Source organism: Sciurus vulgaris (genome assembly GCF_902686455.1).
Source record: "Sciurus vulgaris genome assembly, chromosome: 2".
Taxonomy (NCBI): domain Eukaryota; kingdom Metazoa; phylum Chordata; class Mammalia; order Rodentia; family Sciuridae; genus Sciurus; species Sciurus vulgaris.
In genome coordinates this window covers 128,640,956-128,661,493 of record NC_136462.1, presented here as the reverse complement: position 1 = coordinate 128,661,493, position 20,538 = coordinate 128,640,956, and the positions used below count along the sequence as shown (strand labels likewise).

The 20,538-nt window shown below is 44.8% G+C and overlaps 1 protein-coding gene across 4 annotated transcripts in view; it reads right to left on the bottom strand.

Annotated features, from left to right (window-relative positions):
• Positions 1-11,828, bottom strand: part of ATP10A (ATPase phospholipid transporting 10A (putative)) — a 171,569-nt gene extending 159,741 nt beyond the window's left edge. For 3 of the 4 annotated variants that reach the window (XM_079128429.1, XM_079128431.1, XM_079128432.1), the window contains exon 1: positions 11,098-11,827. In XM_079128429.1, the coding sequence (XP_078984555.1) occupies positions 11,098-11,549 (452 nt within the window). In that variant the 5' untranslated portion in view covers positions 11,550-11,827. Of the gene's footprint in view, positions 1-11,097 lie in introns of all 4 variants that reach the window. The other variant, XM_079128430.1, reaches the window with a different exon arrangement.
• Positions 11,829-20,538: the final 8,710 nt, after the last annotated feature.

Here is a 20,538-nt window from a genome sequence, read left to right as displayed (position 1 = left end):
AGGATTCCATGCAGGATGGCACTAATGAGTGAAGACAAGCAGACATAGATGCTGGCGAGTGGGGCAGGAAATCCACAGTGCTTTGCATGTGGGGAGCCAGTCCAGTCAGACCAGCACACCCGCAGGTCTGTTCCTACCCTGGGGCCTTTCTGGGAAATTCCTATAGTTCCAACATGCAGCAAATCTGATGCTGAAGGACAAATAAGGCAGGACCCTGAATGATCTGCAGCACCTCACTATCAGGAACGTCACAGGTCTCCAGAGCACTGGCAGGTCTCCTCTAGAGGTCTGGACGGCACAGCTTTGGAAGGAAGCCCTCTATTGCGGGTCTAGGTTTATTTCCTTTTTTGAAAACCAGAAACTTACTTTAGGTTTTTCATTTTTACAACTGTTAGTAGACAAAATGATGATTTCAAGTCTGGCGCTGTGGCACATCCCAGCAGCTTGGGAGGCTGAGACAGCAAGATCGAAAGTTCAAAGCCAGCCTCAGCAACTTACTGAGGCCCTAAGCAACGCAGTGAGACCTTGTCTCTAAATAAAATATTTAAAAGAACTGGGGATGTGGTTCAGTGGTTAAACGTCCCTGGGTTCAATTCCTGGTACCAAAAAAAAAAAAAAAAAAAAAAAAAAAATTCAAAGACAATACTAAGTCAATGAACTAAAACTCACTTTTTTTCAACAAAATCTCCCCAAAAGATTATTTCTAAATCATAGTGGATCAGTAGTACGTAACACATCGTCTTTGCAATTATTTAGCAAAAAATGCCTAATGTTACCATTTCCTCAGTGTTTTTTTTCCAGTGAGGTATATTTCGAAAATATTTGAGTCACCCAAGGTCATCCCTGGATCCTTGGCAATCCATAAGGTTCAGCAATTAACTATTTTCAATATTTCAAAACGCTTTTGAAAAACAATACGCATACTCGTGCTAAAACTGAACGGTCTAAATAACATCTAAATAGCTTTGATTTTGTTTATTTTTTTATTTTTTAAATATTTTTGTTTTAGTTATAGGTGGACATAACACCTTTATTTTATTTTTATGTGGTACTGAGGACTGAACCCAGGGCCTCACACATGCTAGGCAAGCACTCTACCACTGAGCCACAACCCAGCCCCTGTTTATTTTATTTTTGTGGTACTGGGGATGGAACCCAGGGTCTCATGCATGCTAGCCAAGTGCTCTTTCATTAAGCGACATCCCCATCTCTAAGTGCCATTTTGGCTGAAACTACACCTATACCATTATCAGTGTCCTAACAATGCAGACAAATATTTTGACCAAAGATCTGAACAATAATAACAATAGTTGTAATATCAGTAATAACAATGAGTCCCATCTAATCTTTTTGAATGCTCAGCTGCCTGTCAGGCACTGCACCCTAACCTTTGGGTGCATTACAACATCCCTTATTCCTTACTGAACATCCGGAAGCTTTTTTCTACTCCCTGATTTAATAATATCCTGCCTCCAATTTAAATGAGGAGACTGGGTTGAAAAAGAAGCATCTGCCAGCATCTACCTGCTGGCAAGGGTTCTACCTTATTGAGGGGATTTTAATTATCCTTGGTTAACTTAAAATAGGTGAAAGAATTCCTTCTTACCTTATAAAAAGTTTGGTAGGCAAAGTAACCCAAAATCCAGTATTCCCAGTGGAAAAACAACCAGAGGGTATGTTCTGGACAATACATAGAAACTCCACTCCGGGAAAATGCAAAACAAGTAAACATAGAAAGCCAAGCTAAGAGTATCCTAAAAAAGGAAGAAACTGAAATAGCCTCCTCGTTTTTCCTGTAAGTTCTTTCACTCTGCTATATATAGCAAGGTAAGTCTTGTACAAATAAGTTCACTGGCCTCCCCCGTTACAGGAATTCAGTCGGAAGAAGCTAGACCATCAAGCTGTGAAGGGCAGGAGCCTGCCTGTCACACAGCCTCTTCTCAATCTTGCCCAGTCAAGGAATCCAGACAAGCCTTTCCCATGTTCTTCCAAAAGTACTTTTCAATGGGTGCTTTACTGGCCTTTGGGGGTGGGGCTATCCCAAGTGAGGCAAAGATATCACATACCTGGCTTATGAGCCCCAAGTATCAGGAACGCTGGTAGTCTCTATGACAACTAAATATTTGCCAACACATCTGAAGGCAGTACTGCCGCCGGTGAGACTACCTGACCCCTCCCATGCAGGGAAGATGGAACCCCAGAGTTGAAGATCACCGTAATAAATGACCATTAAAAGAGGATCAAACTACACCATGGCAGGGCAGTCAGGAACAAGCACACTGAGCTTCACAGGTCAACGAAAGCTTCAAGAAAACTTTATTTAAAAATAACAAGGCCGGAGCTGGGTTTGTGGCTCTGTGGTAGAGCACTTGCCTAGCATGTGTGAGGCACTGGGTTCAATCCTCAGCGCCATATATAAATAATAAATTAAAATAAAGGTTCATACACAACTAAAACAAAAAAAAATTTTTTTAAATAAATAAAGAAAAATAAAAATAACAAGGCCAGGGTGGTAGAGCACTTGAAGCCTCTGGGTTCCAACTCCAGCAAACTGCACTGCTCCCCAGCCAAAACAAAAAAACAAACAAACAAACAAAGGCTACTTGGGAGGCCAAGGCAGGAGGATCACAAATTCGAGGTCAATCTGGATAATGTATATTATACAAAATAAATTTTTAAAAAGGGTAGGGAGCCAAGTATGATGGCACACACCTGTAATCCCAGCAGCCCGAGAGGCTGAGGCAGGAAGACTGCAAGTTCAAAAGCAGTCTCAGCAATTTACCAAGGTCCTAAGCAATTTAGAGAGACCAGGTCTAAAATAAAAAATAAAAAGGGCTGAGGACGTGCCTCAGTGGTTGAGCACCCCTGGGTTCAATCCCAGATAGCAAAATAAACGTATGAGGCAGCTGGGGTCAGAGCCCAGTGGTAGAGTCCTTGCTTGACATGTGCAAGGCCTTGTGCCTTGATCTCTAGTACCACAAAGAAAAAGAGAAAAAAATAAGAAGGTCGCTTGTAGCTTCAGAAGTAAGAGTAGGAAATGCATCAAGGAAGTCTGGAGTGTGGACCAAAAAAAATGATTAGAAGTTATATTTAAAGGACTGTGAAGTCAACTTGAATGATTCCTATTGACTAAAGAACATCAGTTACAAAAGTAACCACAATGAACTCAAATCAATCAATTACATTTAAATCCATGTATTCATAATAATAATTTATAAAACCAAAAAAGACAAAGACTGGGTGTGTAGCTTAGTGGTGGAGTTCTTGACAAGCATGCACAAGGTCCTGGAAATAATAAAAATAAAAAATTTGCTGCCAGCAAGAGATCCTGCGATTAGTGGGGAAAAAAATTGAGGAGAAACAAGATAGCAACATAGTCTTAAGGCTCTAGCCCGAAGATATTATTAATTGCAAAATGGAAAATAGAAAATGTGCAGTGGAAAAACCCAGCAGACACCACCATGACCTAGTGGTCAAGGTTAACACCATTAGCAGTAAGGCACTTTGCCACCATAGCCCCCTAAAATCATGTGCTGAGAAGGGCACATGACTTCTGCGGTGTTCCTACCCCAAATCCAAACTCAATCTAATTATGAGAAACAGCAGACCAACAGCAAGAGAGAGGAACTCTACCAAATCACTAACTAGAAGGCAGACCTCCCAGAGCGAGAAACTCCATAAATCCTCACCTTCCTAAAAATGAAAAGCAGTGGCAAAAATTCCCAAATGAACTTCGTCAGAACTCTGGATATTAACAAAGTCTTGCCACAATCTGAAGAGAGTTTATTCAATAAAAACTTCTGAACCTCGCTCAGAAAGACAGTTGGATTTGTATCCATCCCCCCTTCCCAGCTCTGCAGAATCTGTGAAAAAGAGGAGACTTCCAACCACAGTTACCTGTGAAGGCCAGCTGAAGGGCTATATACACACATGTGGCTCAATGGTACTGCACTTGCCTAGCAAGCATGAGGCCCAGGGTTCGATCCCCAGCACCAAAAAAAAAAAAAAAAAAAAAAAGAAAGAAAAGAAAACTCAGTGTTATACATTATCTTAAGCACTTGACAAAACCAATACATGTATTATTTATTTATTTATTTATTTATTTACTTACTTACTTACTTATTTGCCATGCTGAAGATTGAATGCAGGGCTTCACACTCGCTAAGCATGTGCTCTTACTGCTGAGTAACATCCCCAGGCTCCCTAATTAAGATCATTTCTTGATAAGAACACTCAACAAGGTAGCACTATAAGGGAACTTCCTCAACTGGATAAAGAGCATCCATAAAAACCTATAGCAAGAGCTGGTCTTTGTGGCACCCCCCTGTAATTTCAGAGACTCAGGAGACTGAGGCAGGAGGATCACTAGTTCAAGGCCAGCCTCAGCCATTTAGCAACTTAGAGAGCCCCTAAATAATTTAGTAAGACACTGTCTCAAAATAAAAAATAAAAAAAGGGCTGGGGATGTTGTTCAGTGGTTAAGAACCCCTGGGTTCAATCTACAATACCCTAGTGGGGTTGCAGAGGGCAGGGTACCTATAGCAAGGGTATAGTATGCACAAAGCAATCATGAAGTCCCAGGTTCAATCTGATCCCAGGTTCCACAAAACACACACACACAGTTATCACTATAACTAATGGTGAAAGAAAACATCTCCGTAAGATCAGATACAAGACAAGGATGCCTGTCCTTGCCATTTCAATTCAACAATGTAGTGGGGCTTGTAGCCAGGGTGATTAGACAATAAAAAGAAACATAAGGCATCAGGTTGAAAAGAAAGTAGTAAAACTCTTTTTACAGATGAAGTACTATATATTTAAAAGCCTAAGGAATTCACAAAACAAGCATTAGAAATAACAAAAGAGCTATCAAGGTGGCAGAATACAAGATCAATGTGCAAAACACATGACCAAAGCTCATTAATAGATTAATGAAAAAACTGTTTAGATCTAAATAAAGATTGTGGCTTAATTAATACTTTGGGGGTTGGAGGTGTAGCTCAGTAGTAGAGTCTTCCCTAGCAAGGATGAAGTCCTTAGTTTCATCCCCAGCATGTAACAAAGAAGTAATAATAATAATTAATATTTTGTACTAATTAATGTTAACGCCATAATTTTGGTCTTTGTAATATCGTAAAGAAGTAAAACGTTAACATTAGAGAAAAGTGAATGAAGAGTATACAGGAATCCTATGTTATTTTTGCCACTTTTCTGTATGTCCAAAATTATTTCAAAACAGAAAGTTTAAAAATTTCAGAAAGCTAATTGGTTCCCACTGGAAAATTCTACTGATCAACATCAAGCCTCCTTTCCTATTTTAGCTGTCCCATGGGGAAAAGAAAAACAGATCATCGATGAGTAGAAGTGTTTCTTTCCAAAAGTGATAGATGAAAGAATTAGGTCACACCACATTCCATCCCTGAACAAAGCAATGAAGGTAGGCAAGGATATTCTGAAGGCTGCCAACATCACACCAAGAGGCACAGGTAAATGGTATGGCCTCTGGTTCTGCACAGGGTCTCTCAGTGCAGAACACCCCCTGTGAATGTGGTTTTTACCAAAAGAACAATTCAAACCTGAGTTTCATGAAGCTCTGAGGAAGTGTCCAGACCCACCTATCGCTTTATGGGAATCACAGAGGAGAGGAGCACGCTGCCATAAAACCACACAGAGGCGATGGGCAATAAACAGGCCTCGGGAAACCCCACAGGACAAATAACCCAATTTCGGCAAAATAAATTGCAAGGGCACCGGGGGCCAGGGGAAAGGGTAAGATTAAAAGAGATCTAAAAGATATATCAGCTAGCCAGGCTTCCTGGCACACATTTGTAAGTCCAGCCACTCAGAAGGCTAAGGCAGGAGGATTCCAAGTTTGAGGACAGCCTCAGTAATTTGAAGAGACCCTGTCCCAAAATTTTAAAAGTGGGGGCAAAGGATGTAGCTCAATGGTAAGGGTATAATGTGTTTTGTGTGTGTGTGTGTGTGTGTGTTGCTGGGGATTGAACCCAGGGCCTTGTGCTTGCAAGGCAAGCACTCTACCGACTGAGCTATCTTCCCCAAAAGGGTATAATGTGAAACTCTGATTCCGCAGTGACAAAGAAAAATGGCTGAGGATGAGTTCAGTGGTAGAGCACCCCTGGGTTCAATCCCCAGTACCACTATAAGTAAATACATAAATAGAACTCTCAGCCCAGTTGTTAATAAGTGAAAAGAAAAAAATATCAAGCCATGATGGACTGCACTTTGACAGTGACCAACTATTTAGGGAAAGAAGTTATTTTTCCACTATAACTTGACCACATGAGCCCAAGAATACAGGATATAAAATAGATATCAAAAGAAAAATTATTTCCAAAAACACGAGAATGGCAATGTCAAAATATTCCTTGGACTGGGGAGATAGCTCAGTTGGTAGAGTGCTTGCCTTGCAAGCACAAGACCCTGGGTTTGATCCCCAGCACCACCAAAAAAAAAAAAAGTCCTCAAACAACCCCCCCCCCCACACACACACACATATACTCATTTATACCTCCTGGTCTTGTCCTTGTGTCAAGTAAAATATTTTGCAAATATTTCACTCCAAATAACAGAAAGATGTTGTGCTTCCCAGAGGAGCAACACTTTGCTTCTTTAAGAGGAAGGGGAGGGTTGGGGGGAGAACTCAGTTGGTAGAGTGTTTGTTTTGCAAGCACAAGGCCCTGGGTTCAATCCCCAGCACCAAAAATAAATAAATAAATAAATATGAGGAAGGGGAGGAGGGAATATACCCCTAAAGTTAAGCACACCAGCAAGGAGGAGCTTGATCACCTGGAAAGGCTCCTGGCAGGAGGGACACAAAGGAGAAAAGGCAGAGGGGAAGCAAGATAACCAAAACCATGGGAAGAAAAAAAACAAAAGGAGGATTTTGTTGAGTAAGACAATCACCTTCTGTCTACCACTGAGCTCTTCCAAAACAACAAATCATGAAGTGTAAAGGGTTAGACAGGTAACCCTGGAAAGTTGGAGAATGCTGGGAGAAGAGAGAAAAATAAGGGCAATTCCAAAAGAAGCATAGAGCAACCCCATCTGTTTTCCCAAAAGATGATAGAAGACCTAGCAAGGTCATGCACACTTGTAATGCCTGTGAGTAGGGAGGCTGAGGCAGGAGGATCACAAGTTCGAGGCCAGCCTCAACAACTTAGCGTGGCTCTACTTAGTGAGACCCTGTCTCAAATCAAAAGATAAAAAGGGTTGGGGATGTGGCTCAGGGGTTAAGAGCCCCTGGGTTCAACCCCAGGTACCAAAAATATTTAAAAAATAATAATAATAATAAAAGGAAAAAAAAAAAGGACAATGGACTCTGAGGGACTGCTAACAGATCCCAGTACTGAGCCCAAAAGATTCAGGGGAAGGTCATCACAGGTTATTTTGTAGAAATGTTCCATCATTCTTGAAAGAGTAGCTGAAAGGTGCCTTGCAATCATTCAATCCCTAGTACTGCAATAACAATAATGATAATAATGGCACGCCTGGTGCAGTGGTGCATGCCTGTAATCCCTGCATCTCGGGAGGCTAAGGCAGGAGGATCCCACATTTGAGGTCAGCTTGGGCAACTGAGTGAGACTCTGTCTCAACATATAGAACAAAAAGGGCTAGGTCTTTAGTTCAGTGGTAGAGCACCCCAGGGTTCAATCCCTAGTACAGCAGAAAAAAATTAATAATAATTATAAAGATAAGAATAATGGTACAAATGATTGATTCACTGCAGACTCCGCATCAGAATACAAAAGAATGTCATCCTCCAGGGACGGAGTCAGTGTCCCTAACTGCTGCATTAACGCATGCTTTAAGCTGAGTAGTGACATAAAGCTGTGGTCCCAGTTACTTAGCAGACTAAGGCAGGAGAATCACTTGAGCCCAGGAATTTCAGGCCAGGCTCCGTAACATAAAAAGAAAAAAACAAATCCTATAACTGAACATAGCACCTAAATGGCACACTTAGAGACTTGTAGGAGACACAATGTAGAATCAACCCTCACAGTTCACAACTATACTTCTGACTTGCTCTTTATTAATGAAAGGCAGTGAAGAGACTTGGCCTGATACAAGTCTTTTCCTAGACTGTCCTGATACCAGATCCCCACAATCCCAGGCTTCATGTCCATGCCTCATCCCCATAAACCTAATAACCTGTTTCCAGTTCTCATTGCTCTGACAATGTCAAAGGCCACCCCCTTCCCCTGTGATTCTTTACCTGCAGCATCTGCCACGCCCCGCCTTTTACCTAGTCACATCCTTCCTGGTCCCCATTTCTAGTCCCAGACTCCTGAGCACCTTGGAAAGGCTTCTCCTAACAAGCATCCTACCCTGTGGACCTAGTCCACAGCACAATCTGTTCCTATAACAAGCCCTGGGTGGGCCCCAGCCTCCTCCTTCCATCACCAGAGTCTGGCAACACCCTTTCCAGAACTTCAAGAACTGGGAGAATTTGACCTGCCTTTTGGGGAAAAATGAATAGAAGTGGGGCATTGAGCTGTCTGTCCTCAGCACAGTTTGGAAGTGAATGACAAATGCTGACAGATTCGGCCAGAAAAGGAGACAACTGGGTCAGAGAGAGCAAAGTTCCCATCTCCTCTCCACACATAACTACCATCCCTCCCATAACCACCAAGGAGCACCCCTCAGGCCTTCCCAGGTAGAAGGTCCATGGTCTCCCTAAGAAGGTATTGAAGGAATTTGACTTAGGGACAGGAAGGTATCAGAACTCCTCCTGAAAGCACTCCTCTCCCAAGGACCCTCCTTGGAGCTGAAGGGGAGCAGGGAGTATTCAGGAACCAGCTGGTCAGAGCTGAGGAGGAGGAGAAACTGGACAGGTGTGGTCAAGGGGAGCCAAGTGTTCACAAGCCCATGAAGCCTTCCAGTGAACACTGTTTTTAGATTCCAGTCTCGATTTTCTCATCCATAAAGTGGGTGTGATGGTTATTATAAGGCTCAAATGACATAATGGGTTGCATTTTGCCAAAAAATAAACTTCTTAAAAGAGGCTACTGGAGTTATAGGCTCAATGATAACAGGAAGTGGCATGTGTACAAAGACTTAAATGGGCTAGAGCCCCACCCAAGTTATGTGGTACAAAGGACAGACAGACAGGGCAGAGGAAAGGCATAGAGCTGTCTGGAGTGCTTACCGGAGGGACACTGAGGGCATTTGTGTAATGGTGTCCCTCTCCCTCCCGTACTGAGACTTGTGGTGAACAGGAGCCAGGAAATTCCACAGTCCCTCCCATCCAGGTCATACTTGACAACTGGCCAGGGGCACCTCTCATGGGTAAGCAGGGAGGTATTACTCAACTGTGGGCCACCACATAAGACTCACCTCCATGCTAATCCAGTACTCAGAATCCTGGGCCCATTCCCAGACCTGCTGGGACTAACACTTTAGAAAACTATTCTTCTAAAACTCCCCAATGAATTTATGTGAAAAGTTTGAGAAGCACAAGCAAAAGAATATTGGAAAAGCTATATAGTCAGAAGACCTGAATCAAAACCCATTAACACTATATAGCAGTTAGGTGATCTTGGGCAAGTTAAACCTCTATTTACTCTAGGCTTATGTAAATTAAGTATGAAGCACATCCATTGCAGTGTTGGGAAGGTCAAAAGTACTCAAGTCAATGTGGAAAACAAAGGACACCCTTTCTCAAAGAAAGTACTCAAGCAAGGTGCGGTGGTGCTCACCTATAATCCCAGCAACTGGAGAGGCCAAGGCAGGATGACTATAAATTCAAGACCAGCCTCAGCAATTTAGCAAAGCCCTAAGCAACTTTGTGAGACCCCTGTCTGGAAGAAGAAGAAGAAGAAGAAAAAAGAAAAAAAAAAAAAAATCCAGGGATGAATTGCTGGGGATGTAGTGCATTGGTAAAGGACCCCTGAGTTCAGTCCTCAGTACCTCCTCAGAAAAAGATTTTTTAAAAAGTACTAAGTTCAGGGATAGTTGTTCATGGTCTTCATCTAAGTTATTCTAAGAGGAGGAAGCAATCATGGGAAACTATCTGCCACTGAGAGGGCAGGGGCTTCCTAAGATGCCTTCAGGCATGATGGATGTGGAACAGTGCAAATGTCGGCCAAGACAAGGGTGGAGATGGAGGCCTATCTCTACCCCTGCCACAGGCCCAGCAAGGTTAAAGAGGAGGACAAAATGGGCTGAACCTTGGAAGGAGGTTGACATTTGTCTCTCTCAAGGGTGTTCCAGTTACTGGACACAGCTCCCAGATGGATCTATAGTGAAGTGGCTCTCCAGCTGGAGGGTACCAAGGAAGAAGACGCAGTGGCATCCTGAACAGATTCGCCAAGCAGAGGGGAAAAAAGTACAATGAACCCACTGGAAGGTCATTCCCTGGTACTAACCTGGGCAACACCCTCAAAGCCTGTTTCCATCTGGAAACAAGCTCAAATTAAGAAAACTGAACAGGAGAAAGAAAAAGAGAGAAGGGGGATTGAGAAGGGGAGGGGGAGAAAGAGAACTGAGCAGGCACCTAAGAAATGGTACCCAGTCTGTGGCCTGCTCACAGGTCACATTAGTGGATGCACCAGCATGGTCGTTAACCACACCCTTCAATATGATTTGTGCCCTGGATATCAGAACTTTGTGGCGATTTCACTCTGCTGCCCCAAGACAAGTTAACCAACTCTTAGTTTCATACATCCTGGTCTACAGAGCTCGGCCAAGAACTAAGTAGGAACTTCAGGCGCTGATGGGCTTCTTTTATTTAGTGCCGGCAATGAGATGCTCAGTGGCTGCTAAACTGCAGCCCTGGGATTATTCTGTCTCCAAATTAGAGTGACAGTCCTGGACAGGGGATCCCCACAGGGTCCTGCATCTAGGTCTTCCTGCTGGCGGCGGAGACAGCCGCTGACGGGCTTTAGAGGCTCAACGCCTTGCCCAACACGCAGCTCCAGGCACCATGCCCCACGCGGCCTGCCCTCTGTCCGGCGTTGTTCTACATTCCTCCCCTGCCCCATGTCACCCCTGCCCAGAGACAAACTGCGTTCAAGTTCCTGGAAGCGCCCCGACCCTACGCGGACCCCGGCGCTCACCCGCCCAACCAGCGAGGCTCACCTGCTGAAAACTAGGCAGCCCAAGTGGTTGATCTCATGGTCCGAGCGGTAGCGGCTGTAGTCCTCCCACAAGTCCTTGAAGGCCGTGACCGCCAGGATGAACAGCACGGGCGCCAGCGCCAGGCCAGGCTGGAAGGCGTTCACCGCCGGCACGAAGTTGAGCAGCGCGATGAAGACAAAGTACACGTTGGCCAGGCGGTGGAACTGCTCGAATAGATTCTTGGGCAGGAAGGACAGCAGCGTGTACTTGGTGGTCTTGAGCCGGTTGTCTGCCACGTGCTGGACACACCCGAGCCGCTGCAGCCGCTCGCCCTTGGTGGCACCAGCCACAGAGTCCTCCGCGCTCGGGGGCGGCAGCAGGTTGGAGCGCACCGTGCGCGTCCTGCCCTCCCGGCGGCGCCGCCGCCGCCCCGGAGGCTCGGGCTCCTCGGTGGACTCCGACTCCCGCTGCATGGCCCCGTGTCGCCGCGCCCGGCTCCTCCGCCGCTAGCGCCAGCCTCCTAGGTGATCATCGCCGGCCACCCGGGCGCGGCGGCGCGGGATCCCCGCCTGCGGGACGCACGGAGATCGCGGTCAGCTAGCCGCCTGCCCCGCCCAGCCCGCCCTGTCCGAGTCCAGCCCCCTGCCGCCGGTCTGCAGTCCCAGCAGGGCGCGGGCGGGCCCGGGTGCTGCGAGGCACAGAGCCCCCTTGTACTCGCGCCCGCCAGCCAGCCCGCCTGGGTTGTTTCCGCCGAGGTGGCTCCTCGACCCCGCCCTCGCTCCGCTCCCAGACTCAGTCATTCCGGATAGCGGGAAACAAAAAATAGCCCGAGTTAGAAACTTTAGAGGGGTTTGGTTTCATTTCCCAGAAGTATCATTTTAATCCCAGAACGTTTTCAAACGCGCTCTGCCACCGTTAGGACAGACGAAACTGCAGTGTAGAGAGAAAAAGCAGTTCCTTCGCGGCTGGCGCACTTTTCCTGAGCCAGACCTAACTTGGTCCTGGACCGAGAAATGGTCTCAGGAGACCAGTGGAATCAATTGGAATAAAAATCCAGAGAAGCCATAGTTTACCTATTGCACAATTTTCAAATCTTAGTTTGAATAGGACATGGGCTTCTAGGGAGACCTCGTGATATCGCAATTCCTATCACCCTTACAAACTTCGCTGCCCCACCGCCAAACCTCATTTACTTGCAGATTCAATTCTTGATTGAACTAGACACTTTTACCTTTCTATGATTATCATTGCCTTCCCTTACGCCCCTAAACAAGGAAATATCGCTCTCTCCCTCTCTTCCTCCCCACCTCTCCCCTCCACGCCTCCTGGCTCTGTTTTGTTTTATTCATGGAAGGCAAGAATACTATGTTGTAGCAAAGACAGTGGGTGGTTTGCAGGTATTTGGGTCTTTTTCCCTTCCTGGTGAACCTGAAGACAGAAATGTTACTGCTGTGCTGTGGTTCTGAAGTGTGGACTATCACCCAGACAGTGAGAGGGAGTTGAGGATGATTGTTGGGGTGGATGAGGTTGGGTAGAAGAGGGTCCCAGGAGTTTGGGGGGCACAGGGCTTCCTTTCATACTGAAGGGGAATAAAAAGAGTTTGTGCAAAGTGGACTACAGGAGTCCAGGAGTACTCTCTTCTGCAGTTAAGACCCCACTGGTGCACCACAGATGAGAGAGTTTGCTACTCACTTTGTGGTACAGAAGAGAAAACAGGAATTTCTTGCCTGGAGGCATGGTTGGGATGCCTGGATGCACCTTTGGGGTATAGCCTTTCTGAATTTGGGAAGCAATGGCCTCCTCCTCCTTTTTGGAGATCTCTTTTTTTTCTTTCTCCAACTCCTCCTAGCCTTCGTTGGGACACTAATCTCTCAAGAGACTGCTTTGGGACAGGTACAGTGGCACATGTCTGTAATTCCACCACCTTGGGAGGCTGAGGCAGGAGGATCGCAAGTTCGAAGTCAGACTCATCAACTCAGCAAGGCCCTGAGCAACTTAGCAAGACCCTGCCTCAAAATAAAAAATAAAAAGGGCTGAGGCTGTGGCTTAATGGTTGAGAGCCCCTGGGTTCAATCCATGGTACCAAAAATAAAAATAAAAAAATAAAAAAAATAAGAGCGAGCGAGAGAGACTGCTTTGGCAGCTTTTGCTGGCCTTGGGTTCCTTCCTTGGGTGCCTCCTGACAAGACACTTACCTAGTTTTGTTCAAGTCACTTGTCTTTCCCCCACACCCCTCCTTCAGGGTGGACCTCCCTTCATGCACCCTGGATTTCATCCCATCCAGTTATGCCAGGGCCTCTCTACAGCCAGCCTTGCCACAGCCCACAATATTTATCAGAATCCAACATAAGGAGGGTAGAGTGAGAGACACTGGGGTAATAATCTGCCCCATATATCAACTCTCCTTCCTCCTCAGTTGAAGGGTACAATTTTGATGTGTGGAGGCCCAGGCCAGAATAAGATTTGACTGATGTGTGCATTTTCAGGAAAAGAAATCAGATCCACCAGTAAAACCAGTAGCATCACAAACTATTAACAGCAAATGAGTGACCATAACTCCCATGTTTCTAGCACCTAACACCTGGTGTTTCCGCCTTTTCCTCCATCACCACACCCAGTAAGATCTGGAGGCCTTCTGCTTCCCTCCATTTTTACAGCTGCCTCCAGTCTTTATAGTTATCCTCAAGGGCTACCCCAAAGCCTTCCCTGGGTCTTCTTGCCTCCCAATATCTATGCTTCAGTCAGTTCACTCCCCCGTTGCCCAAGTAATTACTTGACCACTTCATTTCATTTCCTTACCCTGGAGCTTCTAGGAGTCCCCCGTTGCTTACGAAGTCAAAAGCTGACTCCTCAGGCAGAGGCCCCTTGAGGCCCTGGGGGCAACTGGCACCAACTTGCTGATTTAACTCTGCCCCTCCCTGGTCCCGACCCAGCCCCAGGGCGAGAGGTCTCCTTACCCCTCTCAGAACAGGCCTTGCTCATCCTATCTACATTCCACTCTAAGGTTCCAAGATTCTGTGAGTCACACTGCTCCTAAAGTCTGGAATCTTTCTCCACGAGCTCTTCACCAATCAAATTCATTATTTCCAGTGGGCTTAGCTCAATGCATCTCCCAGAAAGAATCCCACTGGGTGATCTGTTGGACTTTGTAAGGGTTTTGAGCTTGGATGTCTTTTGCTAGCTAAATTCTCACAGTCTTGGATGCCTTGGGCAGAGGCAGGGCTGTATGAAGTTTGGCCAGTGCTGGGCTGGCCCTCCAGACCACCAAGTGATGGCCAGGATGCTAGGCCCTGGACAAATCACTGTTTTCATCATTTTTCGGTAAATAACTTTTTCACTTCCTGCTGTGTGCCCTGCACTGCTCAGGTTCTAGGAACACAAGAGAGAATTTTCAGGGACAACAGACATTCGTGGAACTGACTTTCCAGCAGGCGGAGGTAGCAATTGAAATAGAAATCCTGAGACCCTTCCAAGATGGTGACAGGAGAGATAAAGGAGGGCCTCTCCAAAGAGATGAAACCTGGAGGAGGCAAGATCCAGTGGAAGAAACAGGCAGAGGAAGCAGCTGTTTAAAAAGTCCCCAAACAAGATAAGTCCCAATATGCTCAAAACAGGTAGGGTTTCTCTGCCACTCATTCATTCATTCAGAAACCTGCTAACTCACAGGCTATGCTATAGGCAGTGCAGACTCTGCTCTCCTGAACACTAAGACCTGGTTCAGGAATTTTGACAGAGAGGAAGTACAGATGACAGGGAGCATGAAGCAGGGTGGGATGGTGTGCTGCTGCTTCTGTGGACAGGGAGTCAGAGACAATTTCCTGGCAACTGGGAGTGGAGGCCCAATAGAAGCCATGCAGACGTTGTGGGGAAGAAACAGTAAGTGTAGGAGGGTGCAGGATCCCAGGCCCAACAAAGAGGCCCTGGTGGCCAGAGCAGGAACATCCTGGAGTGAGGTCTCATAGGGCCTTGTGAATCCTGGTGAGAATTTTTCTTTTAAGTTGAGTGAGAATGGATGACTTGGAAAGGTTTTGAGCAGAGGAATCTTGTGACTGGACTCAGGTTTTCAAACTCTGCTCAGTCACCATGTGACTAGAATGCAGAAGGGCCAAGGTTGAAGCATGAAGAGGTCACCTCAGTGATCCTGGAGAGAGGGATGGTGATGTAGGTAGGCCATGTGGAGGTGGGACATGGCCTAAAGCAAGTGGGATTTGCTATTGGTATAAGGTGTGAAAGGAAGAATAGAGTCTTGGATGGCTGAACAGCTGAAAACTGGCCTTTCCATCCACTGACATGGGAGACCTGATGATGGGTGGGAGATGTGACTGGGCCACAGGAGTTGAGGTGGGCAGGCCTGGGTGCACCAGCCTGAAATCAGGCCAGAGGCTTAGCTACAAGGGTCCATCTGAGGACAAGAGCAAATCTGGGTGTAGAAAGAAGTGGCAGAAGGTAGTTGTAGACAACGTGGTCAGCATGCAGGGCTTCACTGACCTTTGGAAGGGACAAGTGTCTGGATTTGCTCCACCTGCAATAGGAAGCCATGAACTTTCCCAAACAGGAACATGAGATGAGAGGAACTGAATTTCCATCTTAACAGATGGAAGATGCATTCCAAGCACAGTGGAGGAGGAGAAGCAATGAATGAGGAGGAGGTTTGAAAATATGGTCAGCTCTATCAGCAGTTTCCACATTCAAGTATTCAACTAACCATGGCTAGAAAATATTTGAAAAAATATTGCACCTGTACCAAACATGCAGAGACTTTTTTTCCCTTGATGTTTTTCCATTAACAATACAGGATAAACAAATATTTCCATAGCATTTTGGTTGTGTTAGGTATTATAAGAAATCTAGGGTGATTTTAAAGTACATGGGAGAGTTGGGTGCAATGGTGCATGCCTGTAATCCCATCTACTTAGGAGGCTAGGCTGGAGGATCACAAGACAAGCCTAAGCAACTTAGTGCGACTGTGTCTCAAAATAAAGTTTAAAAGGGTTGGGGGTCTGGGATTGAAGCTTAGAGGTAGAATGTTCCTGGCTTCAATCCCTAGGACCACAATAAATAAATAAATAAATAAATAAACAAATAAATAAATAAATAAAATGGGAGAATCGTGTAAGTTAAATATAAATGCTAGCCCATTTTATGTAGGGAACTTAAGCGTCTGGGATTTTGGTAGTGGGGGTTGGTTCCATGAATACCAAGGATCATTATATATTATAGAGTTAAGTCAGCAAGGATGAGTTTTTTAAAATGAGTTTTTTCCCAGTGGATCCCTTTAGGAAGGTCAAGATCTCAGGAAGCAGCACAAGGCCTCTGGGCTCAATCCCCAGCACCGCAAAAAAAAAAAAAAAAAAAAAGATCTCAGGAAGCCGACCCAGGATCCTGAACTATTCTGAGGCAATTGGGGAAATAATGAAGCCACTAAGTTGCTGTGTCCATGATGTCCACTGCAGTCCCAAGCTAGTTATTTAACTATTCTCATGGCTGGCTGCACCTTAGGATTACCTTCATTGCTTTGAATGCAGCAACAATGCCAAAGTCTCACTCTAAACCAGTTACACAAGGACTTGACCCTAGTATCTGTGCTTTTTCAAAACTTCTTGGAGAATCATCATGAGCAGCCAGGTTCTGGGACCTCTGGTCTATGTCTGCAGTAAGTATGAACCTATATTGTAATCAAGAGTCAATGAGTTTTTGAAAACAACTGGTAGCATGAAAGAAAGAAAGCAAGTTCTATTTAAATGAACTTCTTCTCTCTGATAAAAAAGAGCTGATGCTGACAATAACATTAAAAAGCATCATTATTTTGTTTATAGAGCTCCCATAGGCCAGCATATCCATAAAACTGCCACAGAAAAAGAGTATATGAGGAACAGAAGAGAATTCTTGGAAGTAAAAAAATGAAAACTTTAAAAAAAAAAACACAACAGGAACAAAATTAATGATACAGATGATTAAATTGAAATTCTTTCAGAATGTATGGCATAAAGGTGAAGACATGAAGATATGACAGAAGAGACTAGGAATATGGAAGACGGATCCAGAAATTTTCCTCACATTTCTGCTTATGCTAATAACAGACCAGGAAAATTGGATCAACCCCTCACAGGACATGTAGGGAAAATGAACAAAATATTTATAGAATATAGTTGTCCCTGGGCTGAGGATGTAGCTCAGTGGTAGAGGGGCTTTCCCAGTATGTGTGAGACTCTGGGTTTGATCCCCAGCACCACACACACACACACAAAAGGTCACAGTTATCCCTTGGTATGCTTAGGGAGATTGGTTCCAGGATTCCCTCGGATACCAAAAATCTACAGATGCTCAAGTCCTTCAAGTGAAATGGAGTGATATTTGCAAATAACCTACACATATCCTCCTATGTACTTTAATCGTCTTTAGATTACTAATAATACCTATTGCCATGTAAAAACTATGTAAGTAGCTGTTACACTCTTTTAGGGAATAATTACAAGAAAAAAATCTACACATGGTCAATATAGGCACCAATCCCCCCCCACCAAATAGTTTCCATCCACAGGTGGTGGATAACAGGGGGAATGCACAGATACCATTGGTCAACTATGTTCAACTTTATTACATGATAGAAAATCATCAACACAATTTTGTTAGGAGTACATTGTGAATACAGTCCTCTGTATTAGTCAAATTGATGTTCAACTATTCTGACTGAAAGCAAAAATAAATGAAACAGGGACAGACCTCCAAGGATCAATGATGTTTTTATTAAGCAACCAAAGGCACACTTTGGGGGAGAAAATGGCAGCGAGCTACAACAAAGGTCTGTTTTCTATAGGGTTCCGAAGAGCCAGATCATGTGATGAGTGAGTTTGTCTGACACATTTAGGGTGGGACAGGAGGGCAGGTAGGGAAGCCCCTGGGGCTTATTGTACTGGGGTCAGCTGATAGTCAGGTATGGGTCAGGTGAGGCAGGTGCAAGTTCCTTTTAAATTTCCTCTATTTTCCCTTCCTGCCTTCCTGAGGCCTGAGCTTCTAATGTGCAGAGGGCCACAACTACAGGTAGGGGAAATGCCCTGGGGTTTATTCTCCATGTTCTTCACTAACCATTAAATAATCTGCAACCATACAAGGGCTTGAAAAGACAATTACCTGTGGAAAAAAGAATTTGCCATCTGTGTTAAGCTATTTATATAATAAAATTAATCATAAATGTGTGTGTTCCTCTTCTACCTTTTATAATTAAGAAAATATGAATTCATATAAATGACTCAGGAATAAGTAAATATGTTGAATAGATTAACAAGTCTTAGAAGACCTTGAAAGAATTCTCATGTTTTGGAGTTGGGGACTTCCAAGAAACTGAGGCACTGCAAAGAACACCTCTTCAAACCTGATTCTTGGAATCAAGTCAGAAAGATTTCAGACATGTTGCTCAGAGTAACAGGAATGAGTTTATTGAAGGGATAGGGAAAGGGAAAGAGGATACTCTCAAGGGAGAGAATGGGTCCTCTCAGAGGAGAGGGACAGTATACCTTTCCTGGACTTCAGTTTTATTGGGGATCCCAGAGAAGTTTCCAGAGAGTCACACCCAGGTCCACCTCTTGACTTTTGAATGACAACAGGGTGACATCACTGTCATGGCAACCTTCACCCATGCTGACCTATTCTAATTGGATTCTTAACCATATATTATTAAGATTTTATGGCCAGGAGGAACTATCCATATCTCCCAGAGTTTCAGGCTCTGCTCACAAAAGTCTTCTCTTTCAGGGTAACCTGGGTTCCTCTTATCAACGTTATTTTGGGCCTGCATTTCTCCTACAGTTAACAGGGAGTTTGCTGAGGAATGTGACATACCCTGTCCACTGAGTTCAGGCAAGGCTGCAGACAAATTGTTTCTTGAAAAAGAAAGCAAGGGCTGGGGACATAGCTCAGTTGCTAGAGTGCTTGCCTCACATGCATAAGGCCCTGGGTTCAATCCCTGGCACCACCAAAAAAAAAAAAGGAATCCTGTGGAGTCAGCACAATGGGCCCATTTTATAGAATTAGTCTCTTAACCTCATGTTCCCACCATCCTCATCTGTCTTTTTCCTAACACTCAGAATCCCATCCTCCAAAACCATGCAATGGAGAACACTGGACAAAGTTGGTTGAAACTTCAAAAATAGTTTATTACTCCTGGGAATGGTGGCTCAGGCATGTAATCCCAGCTACTTGGAAGGCTGACGCAGGAGGATTATAAATTTGAGGCAACTTAGTGAGACTTTAGTGAGAGCTGGATGTGCTGGTGCACGCTTGTAATTCCAGTGGCTCAGGAGACTGACCTAGGAAGATTCCAAGTTCAAGGCTTTTAGGTAGCAGCTAGCAATTGATACCATTGCCCTTTACTGGTGACAAGTTCTGCTTCTTAGATGTTGAAGTTTGAACATCAGAGAAGCACCCCAAGGCAAGCATATTAAGCAGGTTTTATTTAGAGGTAATAATATAAACTTCTCCCGGGAGGGAGAAGGGGGCCATGAATGGTGTTCTAGAGTCCCAGAGACCTACATCTTTTATAGGTTAGAGTCTTTTTTGTTCTGTTCTCTCCCCCCTTATCTCTCCTCTCTGCGTAGGTGACTAGGCCCAGGAGTTGCAGGTGACATAGTACAAAAGGTGAGCAGCAGATGGCAGGGGGAAGGCCAAAGTGATTCAGGCAGGTAAAGGCCCAGGGGGCATTAATTAGCAGCTCCCTGCCTATAGTCCATGAAAGGGCAGGTAAATTTGGTATCAGTGGGCTCCAGAGATCCTTGACATTCCATTCTCCCAGGGGCAGTCTCCAATTTCCTGATGCAGATGATTTTTGTGGCTTCCTTTTCTCCATTTGACCAGATTTCCTCTTCACTGCCTGTCCCCAGTTCTGGCTTCTCAATGAGCAGTGAAAAGCATGGCAAGGTCACAAGTGTTCTTTAAATTATTTTAGGGTCTTCTTTAAACTACTTTCTAAGTAGATGAGAAAGCAAAGGTTGGTAGTTAATTTGTAGAAAATAAACAGAAACAAAGGAGCTGATGGGAAAATAAGTCAAAAGAAAAAGATTACTGGAACTCTTTGACAGGGTCCACTGATGTTGATGTGAAACTAGGAATTATGGCCGTAGGTGTTTCCATTTGTCTGGGAAGGAAGATTCCTTTGGTAGTGCAAGTGCACAAAAGTGACTTCTGACCAGTGCCCACATTAATGTGGGATTGACTTGTGGATGAAGTTCCCTGAATAGGATGACCACCATGACATTTCAGGAGAGGACTAACTAAGGTCAAAAAATGTCCCCCGCCCGAGGTGAAGGAGGAGTTGAACACCTGATTGGCAAAGAGTACAGAGGTGGTCCCCAGTTCTCCTGGAAAACATCAAATAGTAATAAGTTTGAAGACAACATTGTCTCCTTTGTCTTTTCTGTACAGAAACAGCTCACACTCTCTCTCTCGAGAGTACTCTCTGCTTAAGCC